We start from the raw sequence: 27,553 nt of genomic DNA on the forward strand, positions 1-27,553 counted from the left end.
CACGGAGAGATATTCGGCCACCACAAAGATATGCAAATTTGGTTGCATATGCTTTGTCTGTTGCAGAAGAAACAAGTGAAGTTAGTGAGCCTACTTCCTACTCAGATGTAGTTTCTTGTGATAATTCCGCTAAGTGGTTTATTGCGATGAATGAAGAAATTGAATCTCTCCATCGAAATAGAACTTGGGATCTTGTGAAGTCGCCTTCAGGTAAGAAAATTGTTGGATGCAAATGGGATACCATTGCTGAAAGAAAGGTCCTTGTTCAGAAAATTCATACGAAGGACAATCCAACTTATATGCTTATGAAGCCTTTTCCGATTTACTCCACCTTTTGTGAAGAAGGTGGAGTAAGTTTTGTTGGGATGCCAAGGTGGAGATTTGTTTGTTTGGCAAGTCCCATAGTCCCACATCGGGAAAATCATGCTTGTTATCTCCTATTGGAACTATAAATAAGGGCCTGGGCTTTGAAGTCAGATGCACCACAAGAAAAACTTAAGTGTTTGCTTTGGGTTTAAGTCCATACTCAATTAAATAGTTTGGGCTTATAGTTTAGGTTTTCCTTGTTTAATAGATTCGGGTGTTTTATGGCTTAGGAACATCTTCCTAAGGCATTTGTAATAGTCCCTCTTTTATAATAGTGATTTGCTCCTTCTTCATCCGTGGATGTAGGTCAATTGGCCGAACCACGTAAATCTGGTGTTCTTATCGTTTCTTTTATTTTTTCACTTTATTATCTTTGTTGGGTTACCAAAATTACCCTTCGGTAAATTTCCTGGGGCTACCTCTAACAATTTATAGGTTTGGTTGTCGAGTCACATGATGGCACTTAAATGATGATTTTAGATTTGGCAGAAGCCTTGTTCGGAATCCAAAACCTAAAACACACAGCCTGCTTTATTCAGTAGCTATATTTTTTTGAAGTCATTATCTATTAAGAATTGGATACTTGTTTCAAACAATACACTCCTTTGGACTCCAGGCAAAAAAAATCATACCCACTATGTAACCACTTTTAGCTTCATGAGTTACTACTACAAACCATCTTGCAAGAAATTATGCAGAAAGGAAGCTGGAATGACAGAGATTATGCAGAACTGATCAAAAAGAGGAGGAAAGGACAGAATGGTCATTCTATTCACTCAATTGGTGGTGTCATACATCAACACTGCTTGCAATGTCAAACTTATTCACCTGTCGTTTTTCATCACCAAAACTCTGGATTCTATCTCCTCTCTTTGGTTACATATCCAAAAAGGAGAAAGAATGGGAGAACACAATAGCAAACAAATTCAGAAAATATTTCTCTTGCGGAACAAGGCATCATATTTGTTTTAACTTTCTACAACTCTTCAAGACCATATCAATGGCTCCTTGAAGATAAAGATACTGCATCAGTTTTCTTCCTGTTTGACTTGTTTCCAGAAGTATGCTCTTTTACTGGATCCATTTGCATGGCTTGTTTCAAGCACTCGACGACTTGGCTCATTGATGGACGCTCCTTGGGATTCTTGACGAGGCAACTGTTGGCCAGCTTAGCTATTTTGCGTGCAGCTTCGAGAGAATACTCGCTTCTCAATCTCGGATCCATGATCATGGTAAACTTCCTGGTTTCTACAGGGAATTGCCTCACCCAATCCAAAAGTTTCTGTTCATTTGTTGGTCGATTTCTATCCAACGAATGCCTGCCTGTAAGGATTTCATAGAGAACCACCCCAAAACTCCAAACATCACTCTTAATTGTGAGATGCCCCGTCTCTATGTAGTCTGGAGCTGCATACCCATATGTTCCTACTACCTGTCAACTCCATTAAATAACAAAAGCATGAATTCTACTCGGATACCACTTTTAACAAAGCAAAATTGTTATCGAGAATATGCATTATGGAATATATCATAGCAATTGAATTGACGTAAGCAGTTGCACCGGCCAACTAGAGCCAGTGTCAAAAGGCAGAAATCAGAAATTGTGTCGGTCAGTATCCATGGAGGTCAACATTTATACCACAAGAATCTAGTTTTCGGATGAATTACTCAGATCTTGGTAATTGTGACGCTGTAAAATCTAGAATAAACTATGCCAATAACTATTATATACTAAAAAGAAAACGACAGATAGATCGGCGAGAATATATCATAGCATTTGTATTGATCTAAGCAATTTACTTTGATGAGAAAAGCATGAATTCTACTCTCTTGCAATAAAGGCATGTGTTATAACAAAACAAAAAATGTTATAAGAGTGTGCATTATGCAATGTATCATAGCAATTGTGCGCCGGCCAAGTAGAGCCTGACCAAGAGACCGAACGCAGATGGTGATTATGACACTATATCTAGAATAAGCTATGTCCTAATTGTTTCATAATAAAAAGGAAAAAAAGATAGATTGGAAAGAACATATCATAGCAATTATATTGGCATAAACAGCCATGCCAGCCACATAGAGTCCATGCCAAAGACTGAAAACTAGAGACTGTGGCAGTTGAGGCTCATGTTTAGACCTAAACAGCTAGTTGTCAGATGAATTACTAAGGTCTTAATAACTATAACACAGTAAAATCTAGAATAAGCCATGTTCTAACAATATGTCTGAAGTTCTATGTAATTGGAGTAGTAAGGCAGATAATTGAGCAGTGTCTGCAATGTAGGCATACCGCTGTCGTAACATGAGTGTGCCCAGCTGTAGGTCCTTCTCTTGCTAAGCCAAAGTCCGACAGTTTTGGATTGAACTCCTTGTCCAATAACACATTTGATGCTTTAAAATCGCGATATATAACCTGCCAAAATAGGTGGAATATAACTAGAAGCTCGAAATCAGTAATCCATAATTACATTTCTCGAAAAGCAAACGCAAAATGTTTTAGGCAAGCGGTAATAAGAATGAAGAGAAGAAGTTTGAGCACAGCAACAATAACAATTTTCATTGTCTTTACTAATTACCTCAAGAAAGTAACTATATCATGTCATACCTTATGTATTAGAATTTTAAATGTAATTTACTAAGTTAACCATGAATTTAGGCATACTTTCTTGATACTTTCTTTTCCTAAAAGGAGAGATATCAATGAACTATGAAATGGCTTTATGAGATTTAACTGATTGTCTCGATCATGAAATATCATTGAGAAATAGGAATCCGTGTTATCAAAGAATTTCCTGCAATTATTTTATTATTGAATGAATCAATCATTCACTTTGATTTTTTTTTTTTAATGATAAAATCCGATTTCAATAGCAAAATATACAAAGTAATTGTCACCATTACTATCCCTAACCAAAAAGGTGTCATCAGATATTGAAATCCAGATATACTTTTCTTTCCCTTGGGGTTACTAAGTAGAATGGAGATGCATATAGAATGAAATCTAGCTGGTTAAACTATCCCAGTTGAATCTATATCTGATATGGATTGCAACATATTTATGTGTTTTAAGAAGTCAAAAACTTACAGGACACCAAATTTCAGACCAAAGAATAAACTGAAAGTGGAACCATCACTTGTTGGCACCTTTTATTGATCAGGGCAGTGGTTGTTCATCCAAGGACTCGGATATGAAAAAACAAATTACCTAATACATTACATTCGAATCAAAATCAAACCAACAAACTATACAATCATTTGCTAGGACTAGCTGAAAAGAAAACAAAAGGTTTGAAATAAAAGGTATGGATCACAACCATAAGCTGTAGTTTATGTTATTCTCAAAGCTAATTGCTGTTTAAAATAGCAACAAAATTGGATACATTTGTATATCAGGATGAGAGCAGGAAACAAGGGATGAAAGTAGCAAATATTCTAAAAGGGTTAGGAAAAACCTGCACATCTAACCCCTCATGCAAATATGCCAATCCTTGTGCCACACCCAAAGCTATGTGGAGTCGCAAATTCCAGGGAAGCGCAGGATAAGCCCTGTTAAATAGATGATCTTCCAAACTCTTGTTAGGCATAAATTCATACACCAATAATCTCTCAATCCCTCTTTCACCATCTTTGGCACAATATCCAAGAAGTTTCACAAGATTTTGGTGCTCAACAACTCCAAGAAATTGTACTTCTACTAACCATTGCTTGTGACCCTAAGTGGCAAAAAAATGTTAACAATGGTTGATCATTCAAGGAAGCAAAGACATCTAAAAATATGTCGATGTTTGAAAATTGTAAGAAAAAAAGATAACTAATAGACAAGATTTATTGCAAATCAGGATTAGATAGATGACAATAATGGCATTTCCCAAGTTTAATAGACGCAATGTTAATGATCCAACATGTATCAACAAATATTGATAATCAGCAGTGTAACTCTCTCCCTTAAATCTTCAAAGAGAGATTACAAACAGGCATAATGTATTATATGACAGATGCCACACATAGGGCACATGATAATTAGATTGCTTTATCTTTTGTAAATAATGACAGGATGGTATAATCTATCATTATCCTAGGACTTTCAGATGGATGAGTTGATTTGTTTATCTTTGGTTCTTTCAAATCTCTTCCTGTAAGCTTCAAATCTCTTCTTATAAGCTTATATAAGGAAATCAATGAGATATCTTTCAGTATGTGTTTCATCTCATCTTTTTTTCTTCTTCCCAGTTAACGATGAGTTCTTATACAAAGTAATTAATATTAATTAAATGACAATGGAAACTCTGATACAATGCAACATGTTTAAGAATAAGAAAAAGTATAGAAGGTTTTGGGGAAGAAATTGAAGGTGATTTCAGGTGTAATGTTCTATGCTCAAAGTCAATAATTAGAAAACAAAAAGAAAAATCAAGATCGCAGTTTAAATTGTATACAATCTATAGATTGGTTTAGTATGGTCCATTAACTATTAGTTAAAAGTTAAAACAAACATCAAAGCCTGTATAACCAGCCTAACTGATTGGTTTTGTCCTATTACTTGCCAATTCCATGCATCATCAATTCCAGGAGTTCAGTATCAGTGTGTGAAGCTGGGAATTCATACAACCGTATGTCAACAATCATACGACCTCCAAATTCACAGTCATGAAAAGCTTGTTCTTTATTTTATGCAACGTGCCATGAATCTAATAGGATCCAGTGCCTAAGTTGTAAAACTTATCATGATCCGATATCAACCAATTGTTGCTCGACTATTTTGACAAAGTCAGCAAAGCCAGCTATCTTAGCTGGGATCTGCAACTATATGATTCAAATGGCATTGCCAAAGCTAGAATAAATGAAGAAACTGAGACAGATGCCCTAATAGAATTATTAACAGAACGTCAGACAAGTAATTTAAATGCTTCCTTTAAAAACTAAGCGAAACACATGGGCTTGTAATCTGTAGGATGTCATGTAGCAGTGCAGATTCCATCGTGTACTGGGAATCATGTTAAAGAGCCAATAGATCTGATGCTGCAATTTACTTGGATATAAGAAGAGAAATATGCAGACCAAATACCCTTACTACTGCTTGGATAATGATGAGAAAGAAGGACAGCAGAAAACTCTCCTCTTCACTTAAAATCCATCTACTATCCGAGAGAGAAAAGATTAGGTTAGAGAAATTCCATCTTTCTCTTTTCCCCTGCTTTTGCCTTTCAATCTCGGCCCCCTCCAGACAAGGTGTCAAGTTTTGCCGTGCAATTCGATATCTAATATCGCATTGCAGCTCTCAGTAACATCATACATGTACTATTGATTTTGACTGCTATTCTCTTAAATGGATTTCCTGGTATACCAATCTATGCAATTCGAAGCTGCATTAGAACACAAGTATCGTTGCTAGCATTCGTCACAGACATATATTACGTATACCTGCAGTCCTCTCTGGTTCAGCTTCTTGATCGCCACCAGCGTCCTGCCCTCTTCTCCATCGGGAGGTATGATGTAGCCCTTGTAGACGCCCCCAAACCCACCTTCCCCAATCTTGTTCATCCTGCTGAAGTTATTGGTAGCCGCCCTCAGCTCGTCGTACTCGAAGACGCGCAGGTTGTGAGCCCTCTCCTCGTACAACGCTGGGATGCTCCTCTGGGAAGCCGAAGGCCCCGTGGACCTGCTTGGGTTCTGCTTCCCGGCGGCCGACCCATCCGACCGGCTCGCGCTGCTGCTGCTCAAGGCAGTCACGGCCGGACCGCTGTTCCTCTCCGGCGCGCCCTTCGCCTTCTTCCGAAACCAGCCAAAACATGCCATATCTTGGAGATCAGTTCAAGATTGCTGCTTGGGCTTCCAACCAAGTAGCGATGACGACGACAAAGCCACACGTGCGCGTACAGGCGGATCAAAAAGAAGTAGGATCGGCAACACACGAGAAGAAGACAGATCGGGAGCTGTCCACGACAAATACCAGCTAGTTTCAGGCGAGTTGTACGTGAGAAGGGAGGCCACGACCTGCGGGTTCGCGTTGCGTGTGCTGCCACCTCTCCCTCTCGTCCGTCTGACGGATATATAAGAATGGTAGCCTGAAAGTGCTTACAGACAGTAATTACGACTCTCTATTCCATCTCTTTCGAAAGGTGGTTTTTTTCTCTCTCTTCTTCGGTGTTGAGTGCTTTGTTTGACCAGTTTCCTGTGGTCATTGCGGTGCGGTGAGGTGAGGGAGAGAAGAGCTGCTCGGCGCAGAGAAAAAGAAAAAGTAGATGACAAAACTTTGGTGATCGTCTGATGTTTGATTTGGTCATGAAAGAGTCGAGATAGCAGGCAGGGCAGACTGATGTAGTGCAATTAAACGTGGTGTGGGGGATTTGAGAGAGACGAAGTTTGACAGTGGGCGGTGGCATTTATTAGATGAGGTGTGAATTTGCATGGCGGAAGAAGACCATTAGATGATGAGTTCGTTGGGTGTGGAGAGAGAGGGCCACCGAGGGAAAAGTGTTACGGTCTCTCATGATTTCTATTAGTATAATTATTGAAACCTAAAAGAGAGGGATCGAACAGAAGAAGATGTGTCAAAAATCCATCGAACAAAATTTAAATACTTTTAAAAAAAAAAAAAAGATGATGTAACAAAATAATTTTGAAGGTATCAACTAATTAACCGACTAAGATATTAAACGATAATAATTTTTAATATAAAAATAAAATCATGTTTTTTTAATATAAATATTAAAAAGAAAAAAGAAAAAAAAGTAAGTCTCATCATGACTTGGTGGAATGAAAAATACATGTATGTAATTTGGTCTAAGACATGTTTGTATAACTGGAATTTTGATCAAAAGGAAATATTTGTCTAAGACTTTGAATTTCTGATTTTAACAAATAAATAATCTTATTGTAAAAAAATTGTATAGAGATAGATCTTTTGTTCAAAAGTCTATTTATGTGTGTGAATCCATCTTGCTGGTTCCTCTTCCCTAACATTCAAAGAGAGAGAGAGAGCGAGAGTTACCGTCACCCAACAACTTTTTTTTTTTTTTTTTTTTTGACTTTTGAGCAAAGAGACAGCCTGTCATTTATGAGCATTATTATTAATTAGCCTACCTTTACCACCATAATTCACTTGCCTGTGCATGTGGGAGGAAGGACAACATGCAACTTTAATCTTATTGAGAATTTTAGGATTTATGAGATTGTAAAATATTAATGAATTAAGAATTGAAAGTTTTGTGACGTCTCTACTATTATTATCTATCTTTTTCTATGAATTATATTTTCCAACATAGATCCATACAACTCAAAATTACGAACGCCACTGCATTAGCTAATCTTGCACGAGGATGTGGACTTGACTGCCTCCTCCTTTCCACAGTAGTCAATCGACTAATGAGTACATTAATTAAAGACATTATTAAATCAACAGTACTTTGACTTTGACTTGCTCGGTGGTTGGTTAGTCAGTCCACTGACAGGACTTTTTGTTGCCATGCATAAACTTTTAGGTTACGGATTTGCTTGCCAAACTTGGACCAATAATTGATATCCATGCATTTATTTAGACTAAAAAACAAAATCTCAAGTTTGAAGAATTTTTATAATAATAATAATAATAAAATCTTAATATTCCAACTTACTTTTTTTTTTTTCTATGTAGAATTCACTACTCGATCTCATTGGAGAAAGAGGCAAAAAATACAATTAATCATTGTTTTCTTTCGATTAATGAAAATTTCAAGGATTGAAAACTGATGGATAACAACATTATGCAAATTTATCTCCATAATTAATCCATCTTGTTTGTTGCGAAAGGATTGAAAACTGATATATATATACATACATATATATATATATATACATACATATATATGTATATATATACATATATATATATGTATATATATACATATATATATGTATATATATATATATATATATATATATATACATACATATATATATTATATAAGAAGGATTATTTTGTTTCAAAAGACAAAAGGAGTCGATTCTAATTGGTGCAATTCTACTTTGATGGAGACCTTTGGTGGGCCAAGCAATAAACAATGGTCTTCGCTCGAGCTTTTCTTCAAGTCCATGAATGATTATAATATTCTTCTGTGATCCTTTAGGGTATCCAACACCTTTTTCTATCATTAGTGTCTTTCACTCGATGCCCCGTTCCCGGTCCGCTATGAGAATTAACAACCTTTCCAGTCTCATTTCAAACATTGGTTTTATTTTCCTTGCAGCCTTTGTCTTGAGGTATCAGATCTTCCATCAAGTTGACCTCACTCATGAGCTCCACAGATCAGCTTTGTGACTAATTTATGAGCTTACATATCCACATCCTTCTACATTGTGATGCAGACTTCATAATTTAATATGCTCATAACTTTCTCCTCTCAGATCGTGATGCAGAATGCAAAACCAACTTGAATTAAACCGGCAAGTCACTGAGCGAACATCATCTTCATTACATGTTCTTAATGGCCAACTGCACAGACACATATCTCACGAAACAATCAAGAATTTGTACACCTAGAATTGCTGCAGTGGCAGTGTCCCACAAGGATACAGAAAATGCGGAAAATGAAGCAAGCAGAAGAAGACCACAACAAAATTCCCCAAGTGTTGACTGACTGTCACTGTGATACATTGCAATGATACTGCATTGGTGACCTGAGTGAGTTACACACGACTGTAACATGTTGATGATGTGAAGAGGCCTCGTGCGGCATATTTAGGTGAAGGATGTGGCCACAGAAGAGGTGGTGACAAGGCCAGATAGCAATCCAACAAGCACTGCACTATTGTAAGTGCTAGGCTCGGTCTGCATGGAGTTGTTACGGCTATCGATGAATGAATCGTTCTTAAATGGCCCACCCACAAGTCCTCCTGTGGCAACATTTGGATTTGGCGCAATCGACGTGAGCCACTTGAAGCCTTTACAGCCAGTGTCGAGGTTGGCAGGAATCGATGCCCCCCTGTGGTGAACCTGTTGAGGATAGCTGCTTCCATATCCTACTAGATAACTTAGCTTCATTGGGTTGTTGCCCAAGATATAATCAGCCTGAAAACAAAAGTCAACAGTCGAGGATGATCGATTTGCCTGATGTAATAAGAGTCTGTGATGAGCTTACAGCATCATTGTGACCCAAAAAATGGGATGTGGATTTTCTCTCTATTAGCAACCGACACATAAAGGAGCCACTATGAAAATCATAATTCCAAGTCATAATCACTAGCCACCAAGCTTGTGCATTTACGAATGAGAAAATGGAATCTGCAAAATTACCTGGGATGTAGCAAAGTTGCGGAGATCGGTAGGAGTAAAAGATTTTCCACTGCACCGGATTTCTGGTGTTCGGGAAGTGAGCATGTAGTCACTGTAAACTACAGCCAAGAATGAAGCAGCAACAGGATGCTGAAGAGCATTCCACTCATCTATCCATACCAATCCACCTGCAGTATCATAATCATAAATCTGCATTACGTAACATTTCACTCTATCCATATTATTCCAATCTTTTGATATTTTTTGTTCATGACTTCAAAATCAACCTTGATCATCACAGGGAAGCTGACAGAAGAAGCACAAAATATTTGTATCCAGAAGGTGCACAGTGACTGCTTTATTTAGGATCTCAATAAATAGAGCACATCTCAATAAAGGTAATGATCCATTATGCAAGATGCAGAAGGAAAATGATTTATTTAGGATGGAGATAAAACTGAACCAGCAAAGTCAAATTGAATGGGAAAGCAAATTTATAGCAGTTAACCACAATTTCTGAACAATAATGTTGATTTGTACCATCTGTTCTACTGGAAGTGGCCGTTGGGGAATCTGGTAACAAGCCACACATGACAGCTTCGGCTGTTTTTCTGTACAATCGCAGACCCTTCATCTCTGCATTTGAGGATTGGGATGAACCAAAGAAATTTACTCTGGACAAAAGAACCTGCATGAAAAGTTGCAAATAATTTTAATAATGTGATAATCACTAGGTCCTCTCTAAATAGCTACTCCCAGTATGATAACAACAAAAGCAAAATGAATATCTTTCCAAAATTCTATTGTTTACAAGAGTGTTATACATAGTGGTCAAAATCACATCATAACAATGGAAACCACAGAATTTTTTTACAATACATCAATTTTAGGATATAAAAAAGACACTTCACTAAGCAGAGTAAAAATAGGGACTAATCTGCTAGACTGCATGAAAAGGACTTACATGATGATGGGAAAAATAAATCTGTTAATACTTAAACCAGTAGCAAGTAGGATTTGTCTCAACACATATGCAGATATTAACCTGAGTTCCAGCACGTTTGTCATCCCAGCTGAACCATGTTGGTCTACCCCAGTCGGCAAAAGCATTCCCATTTTGCACTGTAACATAACTTAGATATGTTTGATCTCCAGTGGCATGATAAAGCCAGCTAGCTGCCCACAAGAGTTCATCGCCATAGCCAGTAGAGTTGTAGTACTTCTGGACTTGGGGAAAGCTGACACTGTAGGAACCTCTATAGCTATCAGCAAAAGTAAATAACTTCTCGGCATGCTGAAGGAGCAAATCTGAATAGGTGACATTTCTAGTTTTGAAAACCAGGGAAGCTGCAGCCATAGCTGCAGCTGTTTCGGCAGCCACATCCGTTCCAGGGATACTTTTGTTAACCTGTGTAAGAGGCCTCTTCTCTATCATTGTTTCTGGCCTTTCCCAACATTTGTGGTCTATATCAGGATCTCCCACCTATCAGCCAGAGACAAATTTCCATTGCCGCATGTATTATAGTGCTAAACAAAGGAAAAAACACTAGAACTTTCAATTGCAAGGAAAAGAAGATGGGAATTAACAGCAGAGATCTGGATTTTGCACACATTTACATTAGATACAGGTGATATAATGCCATAAAGGGTATGGATCTTGTTCCTACTCATTAACTAGGTTTCCATTGAACTTCTTGTGATCACATATCAACAATCAGATACTAAATGAAAACCAGAATATTCTATGAAATTTTTTAAATTCCTTTTTTTTTTGTTTGCACGTAATTATCAAACATTACCTAGTCTGCATATAAGAAATCAGAAAATCTAGTAGCCAAATAGAAGAACAACATCTGTTGATTGATCAAATTACAATCTGAAGTCAGAACACGTCATTTGCAACTGTGTTACTTTACTAGCAAAGCCACAATGAAGGCATGGTAAAAAGTTCATAGTGCACCGTGCTTCCTTCTGATACTGAATCCTCTTAATCTAGTTAATCTTCTACATCTCTAAAACAACAGAAAACATCTTGAAGCACAAACACAACAATGCGAAATGTTCCAAGAGAAGCACAAAGCAAACCTTCAGATTGGGTGCCACAATTGAAAATGGAAAACAAGTAATAATAGGGTGTGGGAGTTCTCATTACCTGCACATATAGCACATTGTCAGAAGGATGGGCATTGATAAAATAATCAGTGATCCACTTGAGAGCATCTAAAGCTGACTCCAGCAGTTTCACAGCAGACATTTGATCCCCGTATTCAAGAATTGACCATGACAACACCGTTGCCGTATAAGCCATGGGAAAACCAAACTTCATGTGATCCCCTGAATCATACATTCCCTTTGATAAGTCCAATCCTGCCTCTTTTCCATCATCCAAAGCCGAATCTCCTCTCCAAGAGATCTTGTTATTAACCAACTTACCCGCTGCAGGCAATCAACTAACATAAACAAGGATATACAAAGTCCACGAGTAAAAAAAAAAAACCTAAGATAAATTTGATCGTTTAAGCATTTCCAATTCGACCTTTCTGTAAAAATGCACAATTTTACATAATTAAGTAAACAAAAGAAAAAGGCTAATTTTGAGATCTGGAGATCTATAACACCAAAAAAAGATACTAATATTGAGCCTACATTTGAGATGGAGAGAGCATACATTTTTGCACTTGGAAGAATTGCAAAGCCACGGCGAGCGCACTAGCATACTTCTGATCGATGGCCCCTGGCGGCCCGGGAACTGGAAGCGCCTTTCGGTGGTGCGTCTGCTTGATCGTGAGCACGACTGCGGCGACGACAAGCACCGCCACCACCGCCACGATCAGCCATCCTGTGCACCCCTTGGTGTACTTCGACGCCCCCATTCTCCAATCCCCTGCCTTAACCGGTGGTACCGACTCTTCACCTGGTGAAATCTAGGCCTCAGATTTCGCGGACAGTGCGGAGAAATGCAACAAGTAGGTCACGGAGAGGGGGTGTTTAGGGTTCCAGAGATTTCGATTCGGTGAGGGGGCCAAGGTTTGTAGTGTGTTCAGATCTAGAGATCGAGAGGAGGATCTGGGAAGGGGCGTTCGAGTCTGTGCAAGAGAGACGGGAGTCCACTTCAGACACTCACACACGCACACTCAGAGACACACACACACACTCTCTCTCTCTCTCTCTCTCTCACGGCATTTGGACCCGAAAACTCCTCTTGTCGGTCGATGACAAGGGAGTGGGCCAACAGACGAGAACTGGAATTGGCTGTCTGGGGGGTGCAAGTATTTAACCTCGGGTCCCACTTAAAGATCTTACGTGTTGGCCATTCGACCGACAAAAACGCTGATGGTGTTTGTATGAAAAGGGCATCCCGATTTCCTGGTGGCGGGAGGTGGGGAATCCCCGTCCGGTACTGTGGCGCCGCCGCAAACCCGTATCCCCTGCCGCCAGTTGTCGCGCTACCGGCAAATATCCGGTCCCACACGCCCGGCTTACTCGGACGGCGGTTCGTGACAAGTTGGGGCCCTCAGGAACCGCGACAATCGAAAGGAGGGTAGACCAACCGGTAAGCTTAAAGAGGTATGAACCTATTTCGACATATATCCTCTCCCCTAATGGGCTCACGAAATTACCAACACCTTCATTTTCTAAGCGATCCTATCCTTGGGTCACAAATGACAAAAGAGTTACGAACGCAGGATGTGACGGAACAACCAGCTCATGTTAGATATCTTATGTGGATGGTGAGATGTCATCGTCTGGTGGACAGTCAATCAAGGATTGTTGACTAAATTACAGAAAGTTTAGATTTTAGAGACTAATCCGTTGATACAAATAAATGATGAGATTAATATGCAAAACCCAAAAAATTTTGGATTGTAAATAATATTTTATTTCCGTTAATTGGTCTGTAAGCAGAATAATATTAACACTTAAATTGATACTAATATATCGCTTAAAAATATGAGAAATCAAATAATTGATAAAAGTTAACTTAATAACGATCGCTATTAGTAGTAAATAGCTTTAGCTTATGGGGGTGGTTTAAAGATCTTGAGGAATAAATAAATATATATATATATATATATATGTAAAATATAATATTTGAAGGGGCAGATATTGTATTTCGATGCTATCAAAGGATATAGATGTGAAACTACTGATTCTTCGTTTTTATTCCAATTACTATTTGCTAAAGGTATTCGGGTGACTTCCTCGGCCTTCGTCGCGGAACTGAGCCCATTGGAAAGCCCCGCCGAAGAAGAGAATTTAGGGAAAGCGAAGATAATACGGGTCCAATAGAAGGGAGCAGGGGCTGCAATCTTTCACCGTTGCAACCTGGTAATTTACGATTTTGATCTCAAATTCCGAACAGATTCTTTATTTCTTACCCGTCGATCCATCTATGCCGTGGTACATCGTTTCGGGTTCGGAATTAGGGTTTTTAAGAACCGCCATTTTCCCTTTACATGCATGTTTTTGGTTCGGCAAGAGGCATCTCTGTGGTTCGATTCTATGATTTTTAGCGAAAATTTGGTTCTTTTGGTTTTTTTTTTCTTTTTTCTTGTTCTATTGGAAACTAAGAGAAGGAAATGTCTTTACCTCTTGACCTTTTCGCCTCTGGTGTTTGGATGTCTTCGTACTTAAATTGCATTCGAATTGCCTGTTTCTGTATAATTTTGTACTTGTTTATCAAGGACACATCTTTTTTTTTTTTTAAATGTGTCCCTGCGTTCATGATTGTTCTTGCGTGAATGTTGTAAACATTGCATTTAAAGATTTCAATCCAATTATACTTAACTTTCACTAGCTCTCTTGGTGTAATATGTACCCTGGAGTTTTTGAGGACTTCCAATTATGAACCGCCTCCTAAGTGAGATATTGCTTCTGTGCTCCTTTTATTTTGGAGATTTGACCTTCCAATTTGGCTTGTTTTCTGGAGCATATATATTTGTTTTTTTATGTGATTATTATTTGTTATCAATTAAAGAGTTTTCTTTACTGAATAGATGATGTATCTTCAGTAAATCATCTATTCAGTAAGAAAATTAGTTCATTAATCATGATAAACTAGAGGTATAAAGGCAGCATGACAAATCAACTTTATTTTTTTTTTTTCTTTCATTATTAGTTTGTGTTACAAGATTATTGTTTTTCTTGTTTAGTTAAAGGCTCTTCTTTATGGTTAGAGTAGAGAGAGTTTATGGATGACGAGAATGAGCAAGGTACACTAAAGTCTCAACCCCTTAAGAAAACCACCACGTGGAAGCATGAGTTTGAGGACCACCAATCTCAAGTTGAAAAATGAGATGAAATGTACAGAAGATGACTCCAAGGAGTTAGCATACCTCTGGCGTGGAGTCAAAAACCACTGCAACAATGCTAATCTGCCTGAAATCGAAAGTGAGAATTATGGCAGTTGCACATTTGGCTTGTGTGTCATGTGGTCTTAAGCATCAAGAGGGGTTAGGACTTGTTGACAAGCATAGCAGACCATTGGCTGAATGGTCTGATTTAATCGATCCTTCTTCTCTTGAAAGTTAACAAGGGAAGTAACACCTGGAAAGTAATTTTAATCTCGGATCTTTTGATGCAAATGATGGAGCATATTTTGATGAAATTTTTAAGACGATTCGCATTGTAACAGATGTAACGGAATCTCTCGTTAAGAGGGCTATCAAGGCAGAAACTGAAGCTGCTGCCTAGAAAGAAAAAAGTAAAGTTAGGTCTAGAAGAAAGCAAAAGAAAGACACTCCAAATCCAGAGCATGACAGTAAAGGTTGAAGAAATGGAAAAGTTTGCACTTGGCACAAACACTCTTTTGAATGAAATGCAGCAGAAGGTTGAAGATATGGTTGAAGGGACCTCAAGACAACGACAACGAGCTGCTGAGAATGAGCAGGAGCTTCATCGTGTGAAGCAGGACTTTGAATCATTGAGGTCCTTTGTTAGCAGCCTTATCATTGTCAGAGAATCACTCCTATGATCAGAGCGACGGGTTCAAACTCTTGAAAAGCTTCTCGACAGGTAACATCATTCTATTTGTCAAGCCAACTGGTTTTTGTCATGTATACAAATATATAAGATTATCTCCAAAGTTATATGCCAAAGGCTTCATAGCTATCTGGAACTAGCACACTACATATAGCTGTTTATCAAGTTTTTTTTTGTGGAAATTGTTATGCAGAAAATAATTTTACAATTGAGTTCAATTTTGTCCGTTGTGTAGGGTTGATTGCTGAGACTACTCATCTTGAGAGCGAGAAGGTTAAAAAAGAAGCTGAAGTTAAGACGCTCATCGAGGTTAAGAGTTTTGTTGGATAAGAAAGAGGCACAATTGTTGGCCATGAATGTGCAGTGCAAGTGGATGTCGCTCGAACGGTCCGGGCATATAGCTTCCTCTTTTACCTTGTGTTTCACAACCAAACCTGTCTTACAATGATGAATTATTCTATAATATGATATATCATTTATCTTGCTTTGGCGACTATGAAGCGATTATACTTGGAAACTTTAGATTTAATCAATTCATGCAGTCCCTCGTCCTATCTTCTGATCTTTGAATGTTAGATTGAATCAGTTGGGTCCCACTCTTTTTGGGAAGAAGTAAAAGACAGTTATTTGTTGATGCATCTGTTACTTGCATATACATACCGATGCCATCGTAAATGATCTCTTACCGATTCCTGCTCAGTTAAGCTTAATGTTCGACGTGTATGTGCCATGAACAGCTTGAAACTTGTGAGAATTGTCATCCCTTGTCATTCTGTTTGACAATTTTCATTGGATAAGCTCCATTTTACTTGGATGGCATTGTGCTAGAGACATTACAGAATTTGGTGTCATCTTTTTGTCTTCAGTTTGTTCGTCGTGGTATCTTGTTGAACTTTGTGGATTCATCAACAACCATTATTTTCTTGCGTGTTGCACATGAAGAACCAAGTGGAAGCAACGATTCGTTTCATCATCCAGGACATTAATCGCTTGGAATCCCACACCTCACAGCCAAATGTGACAAGCTTAAAAGACGAAGTAAACATCTTTATGCCTTTCATCTTTAAATTCTATATCGTCTTTTTTCGTTGAAAGAAATGTGAGTGGTCTTTTTAGCAAATATCTGAATCTGAAGAGACGTTTAGTAAATAGCAACATTATGGCTTCTTCATTCCTTACGAGAACATTTGAAGTATTGCTTATAGATTAAGTGTAAGGCACATGAGTTTTCCAAAATCATTCCTTTTGTAGAATCGTGTACTTAAAATTTTTTTTCCCTAAATTATTTTTAATACCCTCTCAAGGATATAAACTTTTCTACATGAATTGGGGGGGGGGGGGGGGGGATGTGAATCCTGTCATCTCCATGAGAGAGGATAAGCAGAGATTATCACCTCTAAGAAAATAGTAGGTTCTCTATTTTTTTTATAATTTAAAATAATTTATCAATGTTTTAGTACTTTATATTTTTTTATAAAATTGTGATACTTATTTTTTTTATTTCCGAAAAATGCATATTTCATATTTTGGTATTGTTTATGTTGATTTAATTATTCTGAATTTTTACATCATGACGTAATAAATTTCTAAACCACATTTGATGATGTTCATGATATATTAGATTATTTATTCACGTTAATTTATTTGCTTTTTTAGAGTTTATATAACGATATAAAAATCAGTAAATCATATTTAATAATTTTCATGTCCTCATTAGATTATTTGGGATAACAACGGTATGGCTCGGGACGGTCGAACCCACGCGGCGCTTGCACGGCTGAACCTCAAACTGGGTTGGTTCGTGCTAGTTCGGTCAGTTCAATGTGGTTTCTATTGGTTCAGGTCAGTTCAGATCTTTTATTAGCTTGATTCGAAATCGGACTTGTTTGGCCCAGTTTTGGTGATACCAATTTGGTTTGGGTCGCTTCACCTATGTTTCAGCTTGATTCAAGATCGATTCGGCTTGATTCATGTCAGCTTTAGATAGATTCTGCACCAGTTTAACTCGATTCCGATTCAAGTTGGTTTGGTCAAATCAACTAATTCGACTTGAAACCAAGCTGATTTAACTCAAATTAGTTCGGTTCAGCTCAGATTTGTGCCCATCTTGGGGTTTAGTGGGTCCGTACCCTCCATCTTCCGATTTAAGGAATTTAAGATATTTTAATTTAATGTTGTGTAATAATTTTTTTCATAATTATTAATCAATTATTAAACTTAATTGTTAATTGAGATCGAGATTGATACTATGATGCATATGATTAACATAACTGAAACTTGTTATGAATGAGTTGACAGTAAGAGGGGGTGAATTAGTACAATGACAAAATACGTCGATTTCGGAAAAATTCTTTCGTACAATAAAAATCGATTTCAGAAATTTCAATTACAAATACATATTCGTAAATATATTGAAGACAGTAAATAAGTAAAATGGTTTACAGTAAAGTAAATGACAAAAAAAGAAATGCAAACCAGAGAATACGTAAATTTTATAGTGGTTCGGTCGTCGTGACCTACATCCACTTCATCGATTCTTTTTCTGTCGAGATCATTAGTATCCACTATCGGTCTTCCTTCAATAGGCAAAGACCAATCAACTTTTACACCCTTCTTCTCATTTTCACAAGTTTAAGAGACAACCTTTAGAAGCACACACACTCCTCTTTAAACAGAATTTTAAATTTAAGCTAGAAGAGGGATTTCTCAAGTGATTTCTACAACGTTTTCTCTTTTGCTTTATGTCTTGCTATCATAGTTAATTTTGTACTTATAAAAATACATTTCGATCTAGACAATTATTAGAATCATGTTTTCCGACATGTCATTGGTCCATCGACGCTTCGTTTGATTCTTCAACGTATCGTCCTCTCTTGTGGCCTATTGCCCAATCGGCCAGTTGACTCTACAACTCCAATATCTTTGGCTCAATAGCTGCTCTTCTTGGTTCGATGTCCGAATCCATGTCCCAAAGCTTTCTGTCGATACGTCGACCGATCCTCCAGTCCGACGTCTAATCATCTAACATATTTTCCTCCGGCCCAACATGATTCTTCCTAATTTAATTATCTCTCTTTGATCGAAGTATTCTACGTCACTCAAAACGCAGATTAAATCATAAACAATTATCAATTGATTTCATCATCAAAATATTTTTAAAACTAATATTTTTTAAATATTATCAAAACCATGATCTTATTAGTTGATCTATATTTCATCAATGACCTAAAATCTATGATATACTATTTTTAATTCGAAAAAACTTGATTGAAATCAAATAACATTAGTTCGAATTTACGATCCATATCTTTCAATGTCATCCAAAAAAGATCAAAATTTTTTGTGTGATTCGGAAAAGGAGAAATAGACACTCCTCTTCTTTTCCTATTTTTTTTTATAGGACGATGCATGACATAGTATGCTCCGAATGAGGTATGACACAGTATGCTCCAAATGGATATTAACTGCTGAATTATTAGTAAAAGATACTTAAATTTAAATTAGCAATAATACATGCATCATATGTCGATTTATAATTTTACCCACCCACTTGCAATGTCACGTTAAGTCAGAGATTTACCGAATAAATTAAAGAAGACGGCTCTTATCGATATAAATTTTAATAAATATAAACATCAGTATAATATTTTATTCTATAAAAAAAAAGAAGAGTCTATTTTCATCATTAAATCCTGACAAAGAAGGCAGAACAAAGTTATAATATTTTATTCTATAAATAAAGAGACTTTTTTCCTTCGGGTTCAAATCCGATGGGTCGAGATATTATTTTTCTAAGGAAAAAGACAGTATAATAAGCAGTAGATTCAAGAAAGTTCTTTTGAGGTTTGATGGAATTTGCAGGTGACTGAGCCAAAGGAGTTCAAAAGTGTTGGAGGGATAATATGCACTCTTAATGTGATTGCATATGCAATCTTTGTTGGGGATTATTCTTTGATAACAAAGATTAAGGTTCATTAGGATCCCCTCCACATATCATTACAGATATCGGGAGCGAATTAGAGATCGACTTTTGGGTTGCCATTAGGCACTTAATCCACAATTAATGACGCTGCAATGTCTCTTGCACCACTCACAGCCGTTTCACGAATCCCAAAGCGGCATTAACCAAAACCTTGGCCAATCCCTTCCTTTCCTACTCGCCTGTCCTCCCCCAGACACACGCGCCCGTTTCTGCCAACAGGGAGAACCGTGGGTCCAGTATGGAGGGAGAGTATGGACAACATTCGTGTCCGCTGTGCGGTGGAATCAGCGGATCTTGTCGGATCGCAGAGGGAAAGAGTCTGACGTGGAGGGACAGGTGGGATTTTGCTGTCGGCGGTCGGATGGGGATCCGATGGGCGGATGTCAGCCGTCGGATCGAGGAAGATGTCGTACGTGCTCGTATTAAAGCGCAGGTGAGGGGGGAAGAGACAGAACGGGGATAAAGTAGAGGGGTGCGACCGTGCGAGAGAGCAAGAGGGGCCGTTTCGAGAAGCATATGGCCGCTGTTTGGGGGAGGGAGAAGGCTTCGATCTTTCCGTCTATTTGGATCGCTCCGCACTCGCTGCTACCTTAGTGGGATCTGATTGAGCAGAGGAGATTCTAGAAATCGAATGGGAATCTTCGTTGCTTGAGGTCGGCCGCTGGATTCAAGGGTGGGTATTCCATCCTCCTGCCTTCTCTCTGTTTTCTCGCGTTTGTTATCCTCTATTTGTTCGAGTAACTCTCTGTGGAAGATATAAAGGAGGAGTCTTGGCGCATTTGGAGTTTGGTATGGTTTATGCAATCTGGAGGGTAGAGTGGATGGGTTTTGGGTTCGAGGTCTCCGATTTCCTTCCTTTTCCGACTTTGTTGTTGTACGGATGAGCGGACTTCGCTTCCTACAGGGGGTTTTGAGATGGCAGAAAAGGATAAAGATCGAAACTTGGGACGGAGTTCCGCGGATTATTTTTTTGGTTTTTTTTTTCCATTCAAATTCTTGTTTCTGGCCTCATCTTTTTTGAATGATCCCATGAATGTCCGAAGAAAAGAAAAATAAAAAAATCCCTCCTTTCCCCTTTTATTCTATGCTTTTGTTTGGAACCCGATTCTTCTCGGCTCAGAGGACGAAACTTTCTTTTTTGCTTTTTATTTCCTTCTCCCTTTGCTTTTCTCTTCATCTCCTTCGTCTTTGTTCTCTTCTTTTTCTTCTACAAATTTTTCGCTCGTACTACTATGTTACTCATTTCCGGTGTCAGTGTTCTCCTGCCATATTCGAACTCTGGTATCCATCTGCAGCTGAGGTGATAAAAAGAGAATTTTCGGCTTCTTCCGACTGAAGACTCCCAAACGAGAAAAACAAAAAACCTCTCTTTTCGACTCAAAATAGGAAAAAAGATGCCTCATACGTCCTTTCACTCGATACTTTCCCTTATACGCCCACCGGGCATCTCTCCTTCTCTAAATCTAGAGTGGATATGACATAAAACCCACATAAGAATGTTAAAAATCATTTCTTTTCTGATCACCTCATCTAATCTAGGCGTTGGCTTTGTTTCTCCCACAGCGGTGAGAGGAGAAGGTGCCTGCGGAGAAGATTTGGCCGTCTGATCGCTGAGTCCATGGTGGGATCAGATAGAGACAGGCAGCGATCGCGAGATTTGATGCGTGGAACAAGCAGGGCGAGTCGTCTCTCGCCCGCTAAGCGACAGCCAATCGGCTTCTCGTCGCCAACCGGTATTTGTGCTCTATTCTCCCTTCCTTATGATCCCTTTATTGCCCCTTATTCCTATTCGAATTTACTTTCGTGGGTACCATACTGCTCTTTTTACTTCTTAACAACCTCCTCCTCTGTGGGATAATGTGTACCAACCTGTTTGCTGTTTTTCCTCTCGCAGGCTCTGCTCCCTTCTTTTCACGTTCTTGGGTGTATTTTGTGGTCAATTCACTAAAACTCCTATTTCGTTTTGATCTTTTTCAGTTTCAAATGATAATGTCCACTTTAACAGTGGAGATGGAGTAGACACGAATGCGTCGATGGCTAGGTGGAAGGACAAGGTCAGGACTTCAAGGTGGAGATTGAACAACAATGATTCGTCTGGTGAAGTGGGCTGCAGCAGATCGGAAGGTGAGGAGGCTAATCCTATTCGTGCAATGCTTGGTAGTATCACCACCACTAGTCTAACTAGTAGGAAGACAGTTGGGCTCCATGAAAAGGTTTGATCATTTTGCCCATAGTTTGTACACTGATTTTGATATGTGTTTATGTGGCTGATTCTTACTCTTTAAAAGGTAGCTGAGGATAGCGATATTGTCGATCCTGCATCTGTGCCAAGGAAATTGAGATCAGGTATGTGAAACTCACTGTGTATTGATTTTTTTACAAATATTTATTAAAGCTTAATTGAATTGTGCTTTTTTTTTTTGTATGCATGTTAATTTCATGATACTGAACATGCATTACCCTAAATTTGTAAGGAAACTACATTTTCTTGGGAGTTTTGTGAATATAAAATATTTCAGAGGTTGACTTATATTTTTTATTCAGTTTCTAAGGATCATAAAGTATTTATACTGTTTCATGTAATTTCCACCTTTTTAATTGTGGCACTAAACAATATGAGGACAACAAGCTGCAAATCAAGTTTTTGGTTTTTCAATATGGTTAACTTATCAAAGTTATATGTAGGGTTTGATGATTCTGTAATCTTTTCTGGTTCAGCTATCAACAAACGCGGCAGTCAGACATCACCTAATGAAGCAACAGTTACAAAGAAGAAACATCATTGTACTTCTAATGGTCTCCAGGTGCTGCATGGGGATGGCGGAAGGAGGTGCAAACAAAGCATGGTTAGATCCTTAGATAATTTGTTTATTTTCATTTGATTTATTTTAGTTTGTTTTATGCCTACAGGTCCAAGGTAAATATTATTGTTTTCTGTTTGATGTAGCTGTTTGACTCACTTACCAAGGATGAAGAGATAGCCGTTGATGCTTTATGTACATTATCTAGAATGCCACCTCTATGCAAGCAACCACTACAGGAATGGAGTAGAGTGTCAGATGATTGTCAGGATATCGATGCAACCTCAGGCCAATGTTTAGAAGGTGCGCTTTCAGAACTTTTGTGGTCAGCAGAGTTATGAGTTGAGTGCTATGTATGTTTCCATTTTGGTTTGATTTTTGTTGTTTGGAACTTGAGCACATTATGTGATTTAACAGATATAAAAGAGGAGGATAAAAATGTTTTGCAACAAAGCACTGTCTGTGAAGTAAGGACTCTCTCTTTTATGGAAAAGCCATTTAAAGAGACAATAAAGGATGGATATGCTCCTTCCAGACAACCTATCACAGTTTGTGGAAAGCCAACTTATGATTCCAATTGTACTAGAACTCCTGAACCTGGTGGTCACATAGCTCCCTCGTCTGAGAATGAACACCCAGGGAATACTCCTTTCAGAAATCTTATGAATTCTTCAAGCCCTTCAGGAATCTTGCCTCACAGTTGTAATGGAATCAGGTAGGTTCTGTGTATTTCATTTTATGTGTTGTTTCATAATATTTGATTGCTAACCAAATATGCTAAATATTAAGTTTGCCCCATTCTTTTCTTTCTGTGATAGGGCACTGCAACCGACTCAATATGATGATATAACAGCCCTTCCACCATGCAAATTAGATATGTCACTACAGGTAATACTTCTCCCTCAACTTTAGATGATTTTTCTTTTCCTGATATGAACTAATTATCTTTACTGATTTTAGAACGGAGATGCTGGATCGGCTTCGCTGGGACATGAAGTTCAACAAGCAGAGCATGGGAGTCAAAGTTGTGCAAAACTTGTCTATGTGGAAGGTAGCAATTATATGTCAAAAAGAAACATTCTGCAAGCAAAATAGTTTCTAATGCTTCATGTTGGATGCCAAGATTTATGATTAAATCGAATCATTGAGTAACTTCCTACTGTAACTGTCAGGGGCTATTCCACCACATGCCCAGGCCTCAAGCGATTGTGCAGAGTGTCCTGAACTTAGCACTATTACTGCTAGACTTGCTTCAAATGGAATTGACCATCCAACTAAGAAGGTGGTGTTTCAAGGCCTTAATTTTATATTTCCATAGTAATTTACAATTATTGACTTAAGTGTCAATATGCTATGTGTTTGGACTCCATGAATCGTGTAGGTTTATGTGACATTGTAGTTTTTCTTGTTGGCACCAAGTTCAGTTTGCTATTGTTTTATAGGTTTGTAGTCTTCAAGATTGTTTGGAAGTCTATTTGTTATTCTTACTAAAATGTTAAAGAGTAGTCATTTCCATGTATCATGACATATTTCCGAGTGCTCAAGTTCTAAAGCATTGTCATTTAGGTTACAAACGTCAACACAACTTGTCTATTATTTCATCTGTGCAGATATCATAAACTGAAATTGGTCTGCAGATTTTACTACTAGTATTTAGCTTCACTGCCATTTTATGGCCTATTCATTAGTCCTGTGTTTTCATACATAATTGGTTGGTTTTATCTGTCCAGGTTCTGATCGATGTGAAGTCGGATACAAAAAACTGTGCTACTCATGTATTCATATGCAATCTTATCAAATGCTATCAAAATAAGGGGAAGCAACGGACAGTGTCACTATCGTCTGAGGAACCAAAGTCCAGGAACGAGTCAAATTTGCATGCAACATTAAACAATGATATATCTGGGTTACGAAGTGGATCCAACAGTGTGACATCTGCTGCTACCAATGGTTCTATAGTTGAGAGAAATACACATGGAGGAAGAAATGAAATTCGATGTAGCAAAACATTTATGCCAGCTCACCTGTCTTCAGTCTCATTAGAAGTCAAGCAAAAGCGGGTAATTTTTAGTAATTTCTCTCTCTCTCTCTCTCTCTCTCTCTCTCTCTCTCTCAACTTCCCTTGATGTTCCTAATGAATTGTTGCATTTTGTTCAGACCTGTGACTTCCTCTCCTTATCAGCTGGTGGTGTTGCTAGTACTTCTCCAAATGGAATGCAACATCCTGGGAAGCTTGTTTCTCCTTTTTTGCATGCTCAGGTTCCACACCATTCTCTCATGCCATATCCTTTCCCTCGTGTACCATATGGCCCACCTTACCCAGAGAAGGTAGCACCACCTGCAGCTACTCAACAGGTACTGACAAATACTTTTGGCATAATTATTGTGATCACTTTGGCAGTACAACAATTGGTGAAAGACATCTTAGTCTTGTTCATCAGGCGTGTTTAGCTTAGTTCATTACCATCATTTGTAATGTCATCTTATATTTTTGTTAGGAAACAAATCAGGACCCAACTTTTGCAATGATGACATAGAGCTTGTAGCATGCGCATCTCTCTCTTGATTCATGTTGAACTTTTGATGTTTGTTTACAGGCACAACTACAAGTAGCACATTACGGAGGCAACCCATTCTATGGACTTAATATGGACAACACTATAGGCAATATACAGCTGCAGCAACAGCGCCAGCAGCAACAGATATGGCAAGCCCATCTTGCAAACTACAGGGTTCCTGTAGGCGTTTCAGTGTTGCAGAACGAGCAACTCCGTGATTCATCTGTTCCCATGTCCCAAAGGGTTCAAGCTTCATCGACTTTGTCTCCTTCCCGTTTGCAAATACAAGGTGGATCCAATCACCGACCTATCTTTCAGCATCAACACCATCTTCTTGCTAATGGTTCCCCATCATCTTCCAAAGTAAAGCCTCATCAACACCAACAATTCGGAGATATGCATTGAGTAGATCCAATCATGAAGCTTCTTTGCGATGATGGGAGTTGCTAGCTAGCGAAGACTAAAATGATCAAATAGGATGAGAAACCCATTTATGAAGACTGCTCATCATATGCTGGATCAAGCATGATGGTTTAAATGGGAAGACAACATGGTCATGTGTTACTATAGTAGCATTCTTTTTGTGCAAAAGCAATGTGTGTAGCACATCATAATTTAGTTTAGTCTAAAAGATGGGAGGAGAAAAAGGAGGCCTCTCATGGTAATATATGATTATTCTCTGTGTTGATTCAGTATGTTGCAACTAATTCTGATGTGAAAAGCCATCGCTAGCAGTTGTAAAGATGGTTTTTGAGTTTCTTTTGTCAACGTTGCCAATTGAATATGATTTTGACTTACAGCTGCATGCCATCTCTAACTGACTAACTACATGCTAAAGTGCCCAATCAGAATAATATTGATATTTTTTGTTTTATGGCCTATCATACATTGAACATATTGTTGTATATAATATATAAAAAATGTATTGTTAAAATATATTATAAAAAATATATATAATATGTTATATATAATATTATAAAAAAAATATTTTTGTTTGACATTTTACACTATATTATATAATATTATATATGGAGAACCCAACAAATCAAGTGTTTATGTAAGGTTTGCTCGCTGCTTCTCCTCCTCTTTACTACCTTCGATCTATTCTTTCGTTTTCCTCTGATCGATATGAGTGATCTTAGATTTAACTAATTGATCCATGGAGTGTCTGCAATTGACCAACAAAAAATATGTATATATATATATATATATATATATATAAACATCATCATTTTAGTTATCCTTGGCATAGCTGGTGATGGATCTGTGGATTACAGCTCCTGGATGGAGTAGAGATAACATAATTCCTAAGCAATCTTTTTACCCAGGCAATAGGAGAGGACTAGCAGGAGAAGAAGAGTCTAAGCGAGCTACTGGTAAAGAACAACCCTTTTTATTTATTATTATTATTATTATTATTATTATTATTATTATATATATATATATATATATATATATATATATATATATTTCTACTTTTATCCTTAATGCATATATATGTATATATATCTAAGTAGTGTGTGGATCCCTCCTTGTTACTTGAGCATAAACTAACAATTGGTCAGTAGGATTGATACTGTTTTCAGATAATATATGCTTTACAACTGGAATTTTATGTGTAGATTAACACTCAAATCTGTCGTTCTGCTCATCATGTATGTCCTTTTATACAAATGCTGTCATGCTTATCTTTTTATACAAATGATAAGCATACTTTACCCTTACCCATGAACCTTTTCATTTCCTGCTGTTATGTATTTACTTACTGTCCACCAGCTTCTTATTGTGATTGTATATTTTATCCGGATGATATAGCTGTAAGCATAAAAACTATAATATGTTGAATTAAATATAAAAATAATTTTTTATGTTAAAATTGAAATCAAATACTTATATATATATGGTTTAACGATACGTACCTTTTGATGTAATATGAAAAGAGATATCTGTTTAATCTGCAAGACACTGTCTTTAATCCAAGATCACTATCGATCTGTAAGAAACTAGATCCTTATTCTGATGATTTAGGGAGAAGATTTGGGGAAAGACTATAATCCCTCAACTGAGATAATCTTTATTCTTTTTGTTAATCCTTAGAGGTCTTGTCTATTTATAGACGAGAACAGAAGGTCTAAGATAAATCATTAGGAGAGTTTCTCTAAAAAATTATATTTTAAGTAAATTTTTTTTTCTATTGACCAATATATTTTATCAGAATCTAATTAATTATATTATATATATCTTATCTATAATTGTGACAGGATCTAACAAAGAAAGTTTTTTCTTTTGGCCTGTATGATAGGAGCCTCTCTCTTTCAATTATAACGAGGCTCCTCAGACCTTGTATGATAGGAGCCTCTTTCAATAGAGAACTAATAACTGTATATTGTGTTATCTAACCGGATGCCATCATCTGGATAAATGCAGCTGAATCAACCGTAATAGTGAGTGGTGGCAGTACATGCACGCCTTCGTCTTCCATTTGATCATCATCACATGTTTGTGCAGAATCTTCTTACTTTGCAGGTTATGTTACTTAGAGAGAGGCCTATCACCCATTTACTACTTATGATTGTTATATACTGTGTCAACATGTTGTGTACTTGGGTGTGCT

The 27,553-nt window shown here is 37.7% G+C and overlaps 3 protein-coding genes and 1 pseudogene across 4 annotated transcripts; 2 read left to right on the forward strand and 2 right to left on the reverse strand.

Annotated features, from left to right (window-relative positions):
• Positions 1–1,118: 1,118 nt before the first annotated feature.
• LOC135633330 (probable serine/threonine-protein kinase PBL19) lies at positions 1,119–6,586 on the reverse strand. The gene is made up of 4 exons (XM_065142672.1): positions 5,788–6,586; positions 3,819–4,079; positions 2,657–2,779; positions 1,119–1,798 (listed from the first exon to the last, which is right to left on the reverse strand). The coding sequence occupies exons 1-4, from the start codon at positions 6,160–6,162 to the stop codon at positions 1,364–1,366; spliced, it is 1,194 nt and encodes a 397-aa protein (XP_064998744.1). The 5' UTR covers positions 6,163–6,586; the 3' UTR covers positions 1,119–1,363.
• A 2,210-nt stretch (positions 6,587–8,796) lies between these two features.
• On the reverse strand, positions 8,797–12,787 carry LOC135634257 (endoglucanase 24-like). Its single transcript, XM_065144602.1, has 6 exons — positions 12,285–12,787; positions 11,769–12,052; positions 10,662–11,099; positions 10,157–10,304; positions 9,638–9,804; positions 8,797–9,412 (listed from the first exon to the last, which is right to left on the reverse strand). Exons 1-6 carry the CDS (start codon positions 12,487–12,489, stop codon positions 9,083–9,085), a joined length of 1,572 nt encoding a protein of 523 aa, XP_065000674.1. The 5' UTR covers positions 12,490–12,787; the 3' UTR covers positions 8,797–9,082.
• Positions 12,788–13,777: 990 nt separating this feature from the next.
• Positions 13,778–15,635, forward strand: LOC135632495 (uncharacterized; annotated as a pseudogene).
• Positions 15,636–20,047: 4,412 nt separating this feature from the next.
• On the forward strand, positions 20,048–25,693 carry LOC135632977 (uncharacterized). Of its 2 annotated transcripts, XM_065141937.1 has the most exons (13): positions 20,048–20,253; positions 21,144–21,313; positions 21,558–21,793; positions 21,869–21,926; positions 22,299–22,426; positions 22,528–22,684; positions 22,799–23,096; positions 23,200–23,269; positions 23,342–23,432; positions 23,554–23,663; positions 24,112–24,441; positions 24,539–24,736; positions 24,979–25,693. In XM_065141937.1, exons 2-13 carry the CDS (start codon positions 21,199–21,201, stop codon positions 25,342–25,344), a joined length of 2,157 nt encoding a protein of 718 aa, XP_064998009.1. In that variant the 5' UTR covers positions 20,048–20,253; positions 21,144–21,198; the 3' UTR covers positions 25,345–25,693. The 2 variants fall into 2 exon arrangements, with proteins under 2 accessions (XP_064998009.1, XP_064998010.1); XM_065141938.1 differs by lacking the exon at positions 20,048–20,253 and having other exon boundaries at positions 21,174–21,313; positions 21,558–21,704.
• Positions 25,694–27,553: the final 1,860 nt, after the last annotated feature.

The sequence above is a fragment of the Musa acuminata genome, chromosome BXJ3-3, assembly GCF_036884655.1.
Source record: "Musa acuminata AAA Group cultivar baxijiao chromosome BXJ3-3, Cavendish_Baxijiao_AAA, whole genome shotgun sequence".
In the NCBI taxonomy this organism is placed as follows: Eukaryota; Viridiplantae; Streptophyta; class Magnoliopsida; order Zingiberales; family Musaceae; genus Musa; species Musa acuminata.

Bases quoted from the DNA above. Each gene is read 5' to 3' on its own strand.
- LOC135634257 (XM_065144602.1), bottom strand. From the start codon at position 12,489: ATGGGGGCGTCGAAGTACACCAAGGGGTGCACAGGATGGCTGATCGTG. The intron at 12,053-12,284 runs GTATGCTCTCTC...GATTGCCTGCAG, and splicing joins ATTCTTCCAAGTGCAAAAAT to CGGGTAAGTTGGTTAATAAC. The intron at 9,805-10,156 runs GTACAAATCAAC...ATGATACTGCAG, and splicing joins CACTTCCAGTAGAACAGATG to GTGGATTGGTATGGATAGAT.
- LOC135632977 (XM_065141937.1), top strand. From the start codon at position 21,199: ATGGTGGGATCAGATAGAGACAGGCAGCGATCGCGAGATTTGATGCGT. The intron at 24,442-24,538 runs GTAATTTTTAGT...CATTTTGTTCAG, and splicing joins TAGAAGTCAAGCAAAAGCGG to ACCTGTGACTTCCTCTCCTT. The intron at 24,737-24,978 runs GTACTGACAAAT...GTTTGTTTACAG, and splicing joins CACCTGCAGCTACTCAACAG to GCACAACTACAAGTAGCACA.
- LOC135633330 (XM_065142672.1), bottom strand. From the start codon at position 6,162: ATGGCATGTTTTGGCTGGTTTCGGAAGAAGGCGAAGGGCGCGCCGGAG. The intron at 4,080-5,787 runs GTATACGTAATA...TTTGCCACTTAG, and splicing joins TGAACCAGAGAGGACTGCAG to GGTCACAAGCAATGGTTAGT. The intron at 1,799-2,656 runs GTATGCCTACAT...TGGAGTTGACAG, and splicing joins ACACTCATGTTACGACAGCG to GTAGTAGGAACATATGGGTA.